At 37.6% G+C, this 15,981-nt stretch overlaps 1 protein-coding gene across 6 annotated transcripts in view; it reads right to left on the bottom strand.

The window, feature by feature from the left end:
• Nucleotides 1-15,981, bottom strand: part of NR2C2 (nuclear receptor subfamily 2 group C member 2) — a 165,980-nt gene that overhangs the window by 85,056 nt on the left and 64,943 nt on the right. For all 6 annotated transcript variants that reach the window (XR_013157765.1, XM_077116438.1, XM_077116444.1 and 3 more), the window contains one exon: nucleotides 10,925-11,035. Coding sequence is in view for 5 of the 6 variants with exons in the window: in XM_077116438.1 (XP_076972553.1) it covers nucleotides 10,925-11,035 (111 nt within the window). In the remaining variant the exon portion in view is untranslated. The remainder of the gene's footprint in view (nucleotides 1-10,924; nucleotides 11,036-15,981) is intronic.

Raw genomic sequence — 15,981 nt, 5'->3', positions numbered from 1 at the left:
GAGATGATAATTAATATTTTAAAATTTCAACTTATGTGTGAGACTAAAGCAAAAAATGTTTATTTGGTACAAAATTTATATTTTGACTAGTGTATTTCCTAATATAAGTTATGTAGACAGCTTAATTGAACACCATAAGTACATGGAACCTTGAGTAGGGCATGAGTTTGCTGGTTTGTCCAGAGTGATGCCCCGATAAATCCCAGAGTGATTTGAACAGTGAATAAAAAAGCATTTGCAAAGTCCCCTTTGGAGAATGGTGAGAACGGGGGAAAATTCAACTTCCCCAAGTTGAATTCTTGATAGTCTCACAAGCAATGTGTACAACCAAAGCTATAGGCTGAGCACCCAGTCTTCGGGTTTATTCATATGAAACTTAACCCCACAAAGGATAGGTCAAGCCCACTTAAAATTAAGCCTAAGAGTCACCCACAAGGGAACCTCTTTTGTTGCTCAGATGCAGCCTCTCTCTCCAGCCAACACAACAAGCAAACTCGCCACCCACCTCCTGTCTATATGGGACATGACTCCCAGGGGTGTGGACCTTCCTGGCAACGTGGGACAGAAATCCTAGAATGCGCTAAGACTCAGCATCAAGGGATTGAGAAAGACCCTAGAATGAAGTGAGACTCAGCCTCAGGGAATTGAGAAAACCTTCTTGACCAAAAGGGGGAAGAGTGAAATGAGACAAAGTGTCAATGGCTGAGAGATTTCAAACAGAGTCAAGAGGTTATCCTGGAGGTTATTCTTATGCATTAAGTAGGTATCACCTTGTTAGTCAAGATGTAATGGAGAGAATGGAGGGACCTGCCTGAAATTGTAGAGGTGTGCTCCAGTAGCTATGTTTCGGGTACTTGAAGTACTTAAGATGACTATATAATGATAGAGCTTTCACAATGTGACTGCGTGATTGTGAAAACCTTGTGTCTGATGCTCCTTTTATCTACCTTGTCAACAGACGAGTAGAATATATGGAATAAAAATAAATAATAGGGGGAACAAATGTTAAAATAAATTTAGTTTGAAATGCTAGTGATCAATGAAGGGGGGTAAGGGGTATGGTATATATAATTTTTCTTCTGTTTTCGTTTTATTTCTTTTTCTGAATAGATGCAAATGTTTCAAGAAATGATCGCGATGATGAATATGCAACTATGTGATGATATTGTGAATTACTAATTATATATGTAGAACAGAATGATCAAAATAGGAATGTTTGCATTCATTCGGTGTTTTTTGGTATTTAAAAAAATAAAATTAAAAAAATTCAAAAAAAATCAGAATGGATTTGGCAAAAAGACAGACATATTGATCAATGGAATCATATTGAGAGTTCAGAAACAGAACCTTTAGATCTATGGTCAATTGATTTTTGACAAGGCCCACAAATCCACTGAACTGGGGACAGAACAGTCTCCAATATATGGGGCTGGGAGAACTGTATACCCACATCCAAAGGATATACCTCACACCCTATATAAAAAGCAATTCAAAATGGATTAAGGATCTAATTACAAGGGCCAGCACCGTAAAACTTCTAGAAAAAAGCATAGGGGAACATCTTCAAGATCTATGATGGGAGGTAGCTTCTTAGACTTTACACCCAAAGCACAGACAATGAAAGAAAAAATAAATATATGAGAACTCCGCAAGACTGAACACTTTTACGCCTCAAAGGATTTTGTCAAAAAGATGAAGAGGCAGCCAATTCAATGGGAGAGAATATTTATAACCATATATCTGTTAAGGGTTTGATATCCAATATAGGCCAAGAAATTCTACCATTCAGCAATAAAAGGACCAACAACCCAATTACAACATGGGTAAAATATATGAATAGACATTTTTTCCACACAGAAAATAGAAATAACTAAAAAGCACACGTAAAGATGTTCATCTTCATTAGCTATTAAGGAAATGCAAATCAAAATCACAAGATTCTTAAACCTATAAGAATGGCTAATATTAAACCAACAGGAAACCACAAATGTTGGAGATGATGTGGAGAAATAGTAATACTTATTCACTGCTGGTGGGAATATAAAATGGCACAGCCGCTGTGGAAGATGGTTTGGTGTTTCCTCAAACAAAACAAAACAAAACAAAAAAAACCTACAAATACTGAGATGCCCTATGACCCAGCAATTCTGCTATATGGTATATATCCAGAAGATCTAAAAGCAGGGACATGAACACAAATTTGCACACTGACGCTGACAGAGCATTATTTACAATTGTCAAAAGATGGACACAATCCAAGAGTCCGCTCATCCATCAAGGAGGAGATGCAAGGGTAGTTCAGTAGTAGAGTTCTCGCCTGCCATGCAGGAGATTCAGGTTTGATTCCTGGCCCATGCAATCCCCCAGCCAAAAAAAATTTTTTTTCCAACAAATGGTGCTGCTACAACAGGATAGTCACATGGAAAAAGAATGAACTGTGACCCCTGCCATAAGCATAAAAAAAAAAAAAGAGCAAGAGATGGGTAGATAAATAAACATAGTATATACATAGAATGGAATATTATGCAGCAAGAAGAAGGAATGAAGTCCTGAAGTATGTGACAACATGAATGAACTTCGAGGGCCTGGTATGCAGCTACTGATCTGGCAAATGCTTTTTTCTCAATAGCTGTCAGTAAGGATCACCAGAAACAGTTTGCACTCAGCTGGCAAAGCAGCAATATACCTTCACTGTCCTGCCTCAGGGTATATCAACCCGCCAGCCCTATGTCATAATCTTGTCCGCAGGAAACTTGATTGCTTCTCTTTCTCACAAGACATCACACTGGTCCATTATATTGATGATATCATGCTGATTGGACCTAGTGAGCAAGAAGTAACAACTACTCTAGACTTATTGGTAAGGCATGTGTAAGTCAGGGGATGGGAGATAAATCTTACAAAAATATAGGGGCCTTCCACATCAGTGAAATTTCTAGGTGTCCAGTGGTGTGGGGCATGCTGAGATATCCCTTCTAAGGTGAAGGATAAACTGTTGCATCTGGCCCCTTCTAAGACTAAAACAGAGGCACAACGCCTAATTGGCCTCTTTAGATTTGAGACATATTCCTCATTTGGGTGTGCTTTCTAGCCCATTTTCTAAGTGACTAGAAAAGCTGCTAGGTTTCAGTGGGGACCAGAATAAGACGAGGCTCTGGAACATACCCAGGCTGAAGTCAAGCTGCACTGCTACTTAGAGCCATATGATCTAGCAGATCCAATGGTTCTAGAAGTATCAGTAGCAAACAGTGACGCTGTCCAAAGCTTCTGGCAGGCCCCTATAGGAGAATCACAATGCAGACCCCTAAGATTTTGGAGCAAAGTCTTACTATCCACTGCAAATAATTACTCTCTTTTTGAGAAACAGCTTTTAGCCTGCTACTGGGCCTTAGGAGAGACTGAAAGCTTAACTGTAGGCCACAAAATTATCATGAGACCTGTGCTGCCTATCTTGAGCTGGGTGTTGTCTGACCCACCAAGCCATAAAGTTGGGCGTGCACAGCAGCACTCCATCATAAAATGGAAATGGTATATTAGAGACAGAACTCAAAGCAGATCCTGAAGACAGAAGTAAGTTACATGAGGAACTGACCCAAATGCCCATGGCTCTCAGTCCTGCCACATTACCTTCTCTTTCCCAGACCAGAGTTATGTATTATGGCCTTTTGGGGAGCTCCTTACAGTCAGTTGACCAAGGGAGAGAAAACTCGTTCTGTGTTCACAGATGGTTCTGCACGATACGCAGGGACAACCCAGAAGTGGACAGCTGCAGAACTACAACCCCTTTCTGGGATGTCCTTAAAGGACAGTATTGAAAGGAAATCCTCACAGTGGGGTTCGAGGAGTGTAAATGGTTGTTCATTTTGCTTGGAATGAGAACTGGCCAGAGGTATACCTGTATACTGACTCATGACCTAATGCTAATGGTTTGGCTGGGTGGTCAGGGACTTGGAAGGAGCATGATTGGAAAACTGGTGACAGAGGTCTGGAGAAGTGGTATATGGATAGACCTTTCACAGTGGGCAAAGAACATGAAGATATTTGTATCCCATGTGAATGCTCACCAGAGGGTGACTTCAGCAGAGGATGGTTTTAATAATCAAGTGGATAAACAGACCTATGCTGTGGATACAAGTCATCCTCTTTCCTCAGCCACTCTTGCTATTGCCTAACAGGCTCATGAACAAAGTGGACTTAGTAGTAGGAATGGAGGGTATGCATGGGCTCAGCTATATGAACTTCTACTCATCAAGGCTGACCTGGTCACTGCTGAGTGACTAATGTGCCAGCAGCAGAGACCCACACTCAGTCTCCAATATGGCACCATTCTCTGAGGTAATCAGCCTGCTATTTGATGGCAGGTTGATTACATTGCACCACTTACATTATGGAAGGGGCAGTGGTTTGTTCTAACTGGAATTGATACATACCCTGGATACGGGTTCATCTTCCCTGCACGCAATGCTTCTGCAAAAACTATCATACATGGACTTATGGAATGCCATACCCATCATCATGGTATTCCATAGAGGATTGCTTCTGACCAAGGAACCCATTTCACAGCAAATGAAGTACATGAATGGGCACATGTTCATGGAATTGTGGTCTTACTATGTTCCCCATCATCAAGAGGCAGCTGGGTTGACAGAACAATGAACTGGCCTTTTGAAGTCCCAATTACGGTGCCAACTAGGTGGCAATACCTTCCAGGGCTGGGGCAATGTTCTCCAGGAGTCTGTGTTTGCTCTGAATCAGTATGCACTCTATGGTGCTATTTCTCCCATAGACAGGATTCATGGGTCCAAATCAAGGGGTGGAAATGGTACCACTCACTATCACCCCTAGTGACCCACTAGGAAGACTGTTACCTCCTGTCCCTGAAACCTTAAACTCTGCTGGTCTGCAGGTCTTAGTTCCAGAAGGAAGAGTGTTCCTACCAAGAAACACAACAATGATTCCACTGAACTGGAGTTTTCCTGGAATAGAGGAGATCCCCAAGGGCATCTCTTAGTACTGCCACGCCCTGAGATTAAAATCAATGGAAAACTGCAACAACCCAATCCAGGCAGGACTACCAATGGCCCAGAAACTTCAGGAATGAAGGTTTGGGTCACCCCACCTGGCAAAGAACCACAACTAGCTGAAGGGAACATTGAATGGGTAGTAGAAGAAGGTAGTGATAAATATGAACTACGACCATCTTTTCATTTACAAAAATGAGGAATGTGATTGTATGAATATTTCCTTCCTGTTTCATTATGAGTATGTCTGTATGTGTATGTAAGCAAATACCTTGTTTTCCTTGTATCATATGGCATAAGTTGTATTGTTCACGTTATAGCACTGAAGTAACAGGATATAAAGTTTAGAGTGAATGTTATCTAAGGACTTGCCCCCTATCCTGGAGAAATGTAGTGCACTTCTGGTTGTAAGCAGGACAGATGAGTATTGTTAGGTGAAACATATGTCTGTTATTGTGTTCTATTTGGAAAATAAGCATGTTTCAAGGTAATGTGTATAGCTGCCAAGTTGACAAGGGGTGGACTGTGATGGTTAGGTTATGGTGTCAACTTTGCCAAGTGATGATGCCCAGTAGTCTGGGGTCAAGTAAGCACTGCCTGACCATTGCTGTAAGGATATTTTGTGGCTGGCTGATAAACCAGAAGGATGGTGCATTAAATCATCAGTCAGTTGATGGCATCTGCAGTTGATTACACCTGTGATCAACTAAGGCACGCCTTTTACCATGAGATAATCCAGTCACTTGAAGGCTTTTAAGAAAGAAGAGACTCTTTCACTACTTCTTCAGCCAGTGAGTCTCTCCTACAGAGTTGTCCAGACACTTCATCAAAACTGCCAGCTTCACAGTCTGTCCTACGGATTTTGGACTCTTCCATTTTCACAGTTGCATTAGACCACTTTATAAATCTCGTATTTACAGATCTCTCCTGTTGGTTCTGTTTTCTCTAGAGAACCCTGGCTAACACACTTCTGCCAGTGTGAATAATAGGGTATTATTTGGGAACTCATTTTTATGCATTTTTCTGTAAACCTACAGCTTCTCTAATAAAAAAAAGTCAATACAAAAAAATAGTTAGTCCATCATTAATTCCTGTTATAGAAATTTCCTGTTCTCTAAAAGTTTATGATATTAATCTAGTCTCTTCTACTCCTATAAAACAGATACTCAGCAGTTTGTCTGATCTAGGATATTTCTAAGCAGTGTCTTCAGTAAAGGATAGTATTTTAATAGAGTATATTTATATTCTTTATTAAACTATATTATTATATATTACATAAATATATATATTTATGATACATTAATAATATATATTGTTGTATATATTACATAATAAAGTATTTTAATGTAATAAGATAATTGTAGTAAATTGATGTGATTTTCAAAAACCTATTGGTTGTAAAGTAAATGGTGTGGGGGTATAGGAAAGGATTGAGAAAAGTGTATGTTCTTATGTATAATTATACAGATTTTGAATATCAACTTGAATACTCAAAAACAATACTTTTAATTTATATATGTATGAATAACTATTAGAAATATAAAATTTATATCACAATGACATATCCTTTTCATCTAGCAGACTGACAAACATTAAAATGTATAGCACAATGTATACTTGACAATTTGGGAAAAAAGGCACTCTCATATCTGGCTGGTGGGACTATAAATTGGCACAACCTCTGTGGAGGGCAGTCTGACTTTTATCAAAATTACAGGTAGACAACTCTTCCTCCCAGCAATCCTACTTTTAGGAACTGATCCTACAGAAATGTTCTCATGTGCAAAATTAAGCAAGTAGAAGATTACTCACTGCAGCATTGATAACATGAGGTAGCAAGCAGCTATTGGGAAGAAAAAAGCAGTTCTATTTGCACCACATAGAACCTTCCCCAAGAGAGGTTAAGAAAGAAAAGCAGAGTACAGAATAGTGTGTACAGAATGCCAACATTCAGATAAAAATATCATGGGTATATTTACAAAGGTGCTTGTAAATATGAATGGAGAACCTCTCTCTCAAAGGATAAATAAGTAATATAGTGATGGTGGCTATGTCTAGGGGGAAAGTTGGGTGACTCAGAGAAAGGGTGGAAGAGAGACTCAGTTTTCACTCTGCACCCTGTTTGGTGTGATTTTGTTACAGTGTGCATGTATTACTCATTCAATACAGACAGACAAGCAACAACTCCCATGAGTACCTAAAAGGGGCTGTTAGATTATCAGAGAAAATAAACATCAGATGGTTGTACATGTGGAAAGGATAGAGAACAGGTAGCAGGTAGCCCAAAGAAGGGATGTGCAAAACAGAACTGATGAAAGATTGTGTGTGGGAAGGCTGGCTATGAGAGTCCAAGATACCCCTGATCATTGTAATAAAGACGTCAAACTTTAAAAAACAGATATAAACAGAAGTTTTTTGTAGTAAAATGTGACATAAAAATCTCAATATCTAAAGTTGATTAAAGAAACATTTTACTATATAAATAAATGTATTTACAAGCACAAATTAAAACATTTACTTATGTAAGATCAAACAATGAAGACAACGATGCTGAAAAAATAAATTTGAAATAGGGTTTTTAGAGGAATATTGCAGGACAGCCTTAAAATGTAAATCCTTATGTAAGGATGGCAAAAAAGGTTTATGCCAAGAATGAACCCAGTAGTACATGTTATTTCTAGTACATAAAATTTGGGATACTGGGCGGGCCACGGTGGTTCAGCAGGCAGAAGTCTTGCCTGCCAGCTGGAGACCCGGGTTCTATTTCCGGTGCCTGCCCAGGCAAAAAAAAAAAAAAAAAAAAGAAAAAAAATTTGGGATACACTAAGTGTGTTTTCTTTTTAAACTATTTTAATCATTTTTTAAAAGTGGATTAAAAAGTAAAATTTGAACCTAATGTTTGTAGAATTTCAGAAGCAGTCAAGAATACAATTTAAAAACCACTGGCCTAGAATGAATGCAAGATGATGAAAACTTGTGAGATTTACGGAAAAGCTAGACTACATGGCTTCAATTAAGCTTCACTTTTAAGATCAGTGAGTGCTCTTCTATGGCTCTTATCTCACCAGTTGCCTCCCACAGTTTCTGTCCTAAACCTCTCTGTTTCGCAGAACAAAAGCTGTCAAACCCAGCCATTAGGGTCCTGCCATTTCCTCCATTCTTGCCACTCTTCACACTTGGCATCGATTAGGATGAAACGATCACCCCCCACCCTCCCCCTGCATAACTAGACACTGGTCTTGCATTGACTGGAACCTTACTTATTTATCATTATTTTAAAAAGTAACAAATCCTGGACCATGAGAAAAGTAGTTACAAAGACTTTTACTGGGATAACTGATGGCATTTATAATATGGACTGTGGATTAGACAATGGCATGTTTCAATATTAAATTTTCTGATTTTGTCAACTGTATTGTGATTATGTAAGAGAATAGTCAGTTTTTAGGAAATACTGAAATACTGAGGGCAAAGAGGCATCATGTCTCCAGTTTATTCTGAAATGATTCAGAAAAGATACATACACACATATTGAATAGTAAAACACTTGGTGAATCTGTGTAAAGGACAGACAGAGGTTCTGTGTACTATTTTCTGTAGGTTTGAAATTACATAAAAATAAAACATTAGAAAATTATAACACAGCTGCTCATACTTATTGATTTGCTGAATGTTTCCTACAGGTTTATAGGCATTATTTCATTTAATTCTTTTAAAACCCTATAAAGTAGGTACTACTGTAGCCATTTTACAGCTTAGAAACCGGGTCTGAGAGAAGCTATGGAAACTTTTCCGGGGTCACATAGCTGAGTGGAGACAAGATTTGATGATCCTAGGTCTGTTCCATTCAGAGCTAGAGCTCTCAAATCTTGCCTAGTCTGATATCCTTATTTTATAATCTTCTCCATACAATCTTATCACAGAAGCAACTATTTGTGTTTCAAGCATGAGACCATCAGAGAATTTATTCTCTTTCCAGGCATCAGAAGGTTGGAAATTCACCACTGAGATAAGGGCTAAAGATGAGAACTTACTGATGTCATCAGCACTACCGACAAGAACCCAATCTATAACCTTCATTTTCATTTTTTAAAAAATCAAACCTTGAAATATAATTAGTTCAATAGCTCTCAGAAAGGCATACAATTTCACTGACACATGAAGATTTTCACATATATTTTCTACAAATAAAACGCATGTCTCAGGATTATCTTTCTTAAATAGATGAAAAGCCAACCCCCAAGGTGCTATTCTCGAGACTTCTCATTCAGCCGACCTTACCGCAGTCCGGCCAGGATGGCAGTGCCACCCTGGGCCAAACACACAGTAGGGACCAGCGCCACCATCTGGACTAGAATGCTAGAATGGCACTTGGGAAAACAGAAAGATCATTTTTATACCAGTACTGAGGGAAATATGCACTCTCTCTTGAAATATCCACCAGCACTGAAAGAGTCGCCTGGGGGAACTTTCTATTTCCTCATCTGCCCTCAGATGGTTGTGAGACAATAACATTATGGCCACTATAAACTGAACAAAGTTAGCTCCATTTCCAGAGTTAAGACAGGTAGGCAGGTTCCTAAAAAACTATAAAGGACAATTTCAAGTCACAATAGATAAGAAAAAAATAAAAAAGAATTTAGCTATATAAATTTCCTAACTTGGGAGAAGTCCTGCCAAGTATCATAAAATCTCATTATATTGGACCCATTACTTCTGGATTTGCAAACACCTGGATATGCGTTTCTTACTTGGGATAAGGTTAAAATAATGACAACTAAACTACGTGGATATCTGAATTTATGATATAGTAGTAGGCAATACAGACATAATGGGAATATAATTTTAATGACTTATTTCATTTTACTTATTAGACTCTTAGTGCTTACCTTATAATAGGCCATAATATCAAACTTAAGAGGGAGTAAACGCTACAAAAATTATGAAGTAACTGTATCATACTGTTTACTTATACTGAACTTGAAATGAATGGTAGATGAAAGTTATCCTTTTACCATCTCATGCAAATACTGCCCACTCTGGTACCTCTTTTGTTAAGAACTGATGTTTTTTCTACTGTTCATTTCTATTCATGTTTTTTGGTTTGACCCGTTGAGTCAGCTTGCTGAGATAACTATGAATCTTTAATCTGTCTTTCCTTAATATATTACCTCTTCCTGAAAGACTGTTGTCCACAAGTTTGAGATACATAGGTTCTCTTTGTTCAAAGAGGTAAATAAGTATTCAATGGGCCAGAGGCAAATTCAGAATTGCAGGGAAGATTATCCTTCTCATAATTGAGTTCCTATTCATTAATAACAGCATATACTAGTAATAATAGCTATTGTATAGTGATAATTAGTACATATTGAACATTACCATGTGCCAGGCACTGGTTTTTTTTTTTTTTTTTTTTTTCTGGTGCATGATCCAGGAATCGAGCCCTGGTCTCCCGCATGAGAGGCAGAGGCACTGTTTTAAGCACTTTATAAGCAACATGCCATTGATTTCTCACAAAATCTTATGAGGTAAGTATTACTATTACCTCCATTTACCAAATAAAAAAACCAAGTCATTAAAAAGTCAAGTAACTGCCCTACGTCTCAAAAGGTAGTCAAGTGGGGCAATGGATTTGACTTCAAGTGTAGGATCTTGTTCTTAACTATTAGGATACACTGCTGCTCAATGTGGAAGCGAACAAGTAACAAAACGGTATTTCATTTTGTTACAGTCTGAATTGCTACTTCAAAAGTATATTAAATGAATGTAAACTTTCTTTTTCTCCTTTTTAAAGAATGAATGAGGTTTCCACAGTGAAACCCTCAGACTGGTCAGCTTTTAGAAAATACTCAGAAAAGGCAGGGTGGGTGGCCAGAATTAAGTGGGAGCAGGGCTGCAGGTACCTGAATACGCTGAGGTGAGGATACTGCAGAGTCGGTGGAGATTATCTGGATGCGTGGGGAGGGGCTGGTCATCCCTGGAGATTCCGGACGAGAAGTCTGTGCACGAGGTACCTGTGGGCAAGAAGTGGGCTGGATCACAAGGGGAATCAGAAAAACGTGCAATGGTGGCCACAGTCATAAAGCCATGCTTTGTGCTTCCAGTGTGGCCTTGAGTGAAAACCCTGTGTAGTTCTAGAATATGGACCCAGGATGACAAAGGAATCAGTGAGATGCTGACACATGATGGCCTTGAGAAAATACAATATTAAAACAGCTATTTCTAATGTTGAAAATGACAAGAAAAACCATAGGAATTTTCAAGTTCTGCTCTATACAACGTTAATAAAAGAAAAAGATGCCAAAATAACTTTTTAGAGATGATCTTTGAATTTTCTCACTGATTTCAAAGCAGCTGTAAAAAACTCCTTTAAGACTATGGTTTCCACACGAAGGCTCTCAAAACACTGCAGGAAGGATGAACAAAACCAGCATCACACTGAAAACTATGGGGATCCTGATAAAAAGGGTCCTGATAAGCTCCCAGGCCTGATGGGATTGGGTTGGGAGAAGCCCATCAGTCACATGGAGGGTCTAGAATTTAGTCAATACCCACCAAAGATAAAGTTCAAGGTTCAGTGGGTCATTTGGGCATGAACGGGCAGATACTATTTTTCCTCAACTAAAAGTATAGCGTATGAGGACTTAACTTCACAACTAAAGAGCAAACTAAATTCAGAATTAGTAGAAAGAAGGAAACAGTAAAGACTAGAGGAGAAACAAATTAAATAGAAAACAGAGCACAATAAATTCAACAAAAACAAAAGCTTTTTTTCCTCTTTTTTTAAATTAATTTTTAAATTTTTAAAAAATATAACAAACACAAACATTCTTAACATATGATCATTATGTTCTACATACATAATCAGTAATTCACAGTATCATCACATAATTGCATATTCATCATGATCATTTCTTAGAACACTTGCATCAATTCAGAAAAATAAATAAAAAGACAACAGAAAAAAATTCATACATGCCATACCACTTACCCCTCCCTTTCATTGATCACTAGCATTTCAATCTAAATTTATTTTAACATTTGTTCCCCCTATTTATTTTTATTCCGTATGTTTTACTCATCTGTTGATAAAGTAGATAAAAGGAGCATCAAACAGAAGGTTTTCACAATCACACAGTCACATTGCACAAGGTTGGGTCGGGCCACGATGGCTGAGCAGGTAAGAATGCTTGCCTGCCAAGCCCGAGGACCCAGGTTCGATTCCTGGTGCCTGCCCATGTAAAAAAAAAAAAAAAAAAAGACATTGCACAAGCTCTATCGTTATACAATCATCTTCAAGAAACATGGCTATTGGAACACAGCTCTACAGTTTCAGGCAGTTCCCTCCAGCTTCTCCACTACATCTTGATTAACAAGGTGATATCTATTTAATGCATAAGAATAACCTCCAGGATAACCTCTAGACTCTGTTTGGAATCTCTCAGTCATTGACACTTCATGTTGTCTCATTTTGCTCTTCCCCCTTTTGGTTGAGAAGGTTTTCTCAATCCCTTGATGCTGAGTCCCAGCTCATTCCAGGATTTCTGTCCCACGTTGCCAGGAAGGTCCACACCCCTGGGAGTCATGCCCCCACATAGACAGGGGGAGGGGAGTGAGTTTGCTTGTTGTATTGTCTGGAGAGAGGCCATATCTGAGCAACAAAAGAGGGTCTCTTGGGGGTGACTTTCAGGCCTAATTTTAAGTAGGCTTGACCTATCCTTTGTGGGGTTGAGTCTCATACGAACAAACCCCAAGATTGGGGGCTCAGCCTATTGCTTTGGTTGTCCCCACTGCTTGTGAGAATATCAAGAATTCTCCACTTGGAAAAGTTGAATTTTCCCCCTTTCTCACCATTCTCCCAAGGGGGGTTTGCAAATACTTTTTTACTCACTGTTCAGATCACTCTGGGATTTATTGGGGCATCACTCTAGACAAACCTACAAAATCTTATGCTCTACTCAAGGTTCCATGTACTTGTGGTGTTCAATTAAGCTGTCCACTTAAGTTATATTAGGAACTGCACTGGTCAAAATAAAAATTTTATACCAAATAAACATTTTCTGCTTTAGTCTCACACATAAGTTAAAATTTCAAAATATTAATTACCATCTATTTTCAACACCCTGCAGTAATGACATTCCTTTGCTCTTCCTCATGCAAAAACATTTTTAAATTTGTACATTAAGTCACTCTAGGTATTCATTATACACTCTAGGTATTCCTAGATTATACCATCTCAGTCTTTATCGTCTATCTTTCCAAAAAAAATTTTTTTTAAAAAAAGATCAATAAAATTGAAGAACCTTTAGCCAGAATGACAAAGAAAAAAAAAAATAGTGGACACAAAAAATCAGGAATGAAATGGGGTCATTTCTTACTACTGACCTTACAGATATAAAAAGGATTATAAGAATGTACTATAAACAATAATATGCCAACAAGTTAGAAAACCTAGATGAAACGGACAAATTCCTACAAAAACAACAATTACTTAATCTGATGTAATAAATAAAAAGTCTTAACAGATCTATAATGAGTAGAGATTGAATTAGTAATTAAAAACCTCTCCACAAAGAAAAATGCTGGATCACATGGTTTGACTACAGAATTCTACAAACATTTAAAGAAGATTTAACAGCAATTCTTCTCAAACTCTTCCAAAAAATAGAAGAGGAGGGATTATTTCCTAACTCATTCTGTGAGGCCAGCATTACCTTGATATCAAAGCCAGATAAAGACAGCATAAGAAAAGAAAACTTACAGACCATTACTCCTTATGAATAAAGAAGTAAAAATGCTCAACAAAATACTGGAAAACTGAATCCAACAATAGATGAAAAGAATTGTACTCCATGTCCAAGTGGGATTTATTCCAGGAATGCAAGGATGGGTCAATGTAAGAAAATCAATGTAATTTAACATATTAATAGAATGTAGGTAAAAGATCACATAATCATTTCAACTGATGCAGAAAAGGCATTTGAGAAAATCCAACATCTTTTCATGAGAAAAACATTTAGAAAACCAGCAAAAGAGGGGAACTTTCTCAATATGACAATGTGTATTTATGAAAAACCCAAGCAAATACCATGCTCAATGGTGAAAGACTGAAAGTTTTTTCCTCTAAGATCAGGAATAAGAAAAGGATGCTGGGCGGGTCACGGTGGCTCAGCAGGTAAGAGTGCTTGCCTGCCATGTAAAAAAAAAAAAGAAAACAAAAGAAAAGGATGCACACACACTGCCACCACTGTTATTCCAACATTATACTGGAAGTTCTAGCCGGAGCAATCAGGTAAGAGAAAGAAGTAAAAAGCATTTAAATAGAAAGGAGAAAGTCAAATATCTCTTTTTGCAGATGACATGATCCTATATATAGAAAATCTCAAAGAATCCACAAGAAAGCTAATACACAAATTCAACAAAATTGCAGGATATAAGAAAAACATGTAGAAGTTAGTAGATTTCTATACACTGGTAATGAACAATCTGGACAGGAAATCAATAAAACAATTCTATTTACAGTAGCATCTAAAAGAATAAAATATGTAGGAATGATTTAACCAATGAGGTAAAAAACTTGTACACTGAAAACTACAAACAGCCTCTTTTTCAGAAAAGGAAAAGGTGATCCTCAAATTTATATGGAATTGCAAGTGGCCTCAAATAGCCAAAATAATCTTCAAAAAGAAAAAAAGGGTTGAAGGGCTCATGTTTTCTGACTTCAAATCGTATTACAAAACAACAGTAATCAAAAGAGTATAGTACTGGCATATACAAACCAAGGGAATATAATTGAGACTCCATAGAAAATCCAAACACCTTTGGCTAGCTGATTTTTTTTACAAGGGTGCCAAGTTCATTCAATGGGAAAAAGTAGTCTCTTCAACAAGTGTACTAAGACAAGTAGAAATTCACACGCAAAAGAATGTGGACCCCTACCTCTCACCCCACACAAAAATTAATTCAAAATGGATCAACAACCTAAATATAAAAGCTAATACTATAGATCTCTAATATAATATAGGGAAATATCTTCAGGACCTTGTAATAAACAATGGATTTTTAGACTTTACACCAAAAGCACAAGCAAGAAAAGAAAAATACATAAAATGAACTGCATCAAAATAAAAATGATTAAGCCCTTTGTGCATTAAAGAACATTATCAAGAAAGCAAAAAGATAAGCTACTGAATAGGAGAAAATATTTGGAAATCATATATCTGATAAGATTTAATACCCAGAGGATGTAAACCCTACCTCTCAACAACAACAAAAGAGAAAAACAACACACTTAAAAAAATGGGCCAAAGATGTGAACACATATTTCTCCAAAGAAGGTATTCATATGGTCAAAAGGTATATGAAAAGATGCTCACCATCATTAATTTAAAGAAATGCAACTTAAAACTACGAGACACCACTTAATAGCCACTAGGATGACTGTTATTTAAAAAATGGAATATAACAAGTGTTGATGAAAATGCAGAGAAATATAGCCATCATACATTGTTAGGGGCAATGCAAAATGGTACAGTCACTATGGACAACACTTTGGTGGCTCCTCAGAAAATTAAAAATAGAACTACCCTATGACATGGCAATTCTACTCCAAGATATATACCAAAAATAAAAAATAAAAAATGACTCAGGCATTTGTACACCAATGTTCCTAGCTGCATTATTTACAACAGCCAAAAGGTAAAGCAACTCATGTGACCATAAGTACATGGATGTATAAATAAATGTGGCGCATCCATACGCTGGAATATTATTCAGCCTTAAAAATAGTGAAGAGAAATGGACTGTGGGAAGATGGCAGAGTAGGAAGTTTCAGGACCCAGTTCTTCCACCAAAACAACTATTAAAAAAGCAGGAATTGTCTGAAACAACTATTTTGAAACTCTGGAGGTGAGAACACCACACAGCATTCAGGGAAGAGTGGGAGGAAGATGTTATCGAT

This window comes from Tamandua tetradactyla, chromosome 9 (genome assembly GCF_023851605.1).
Source record: "Tamandua tetradactyla isolate mTamTet1 chromosome 9, mTamTet1.pri, whole genome shotgun sequence".
Taxonomy (NCBI): domain Eukaryota; kingdom Metazoa; phylum Chordata; class Mammalia; order Pilosa; family Myrmecophagidae; genus Tamandua; species Tamandua tetradactyla.
This window is presented reverse-complemented; position numbering and strand designations above follow the sequence as displayed.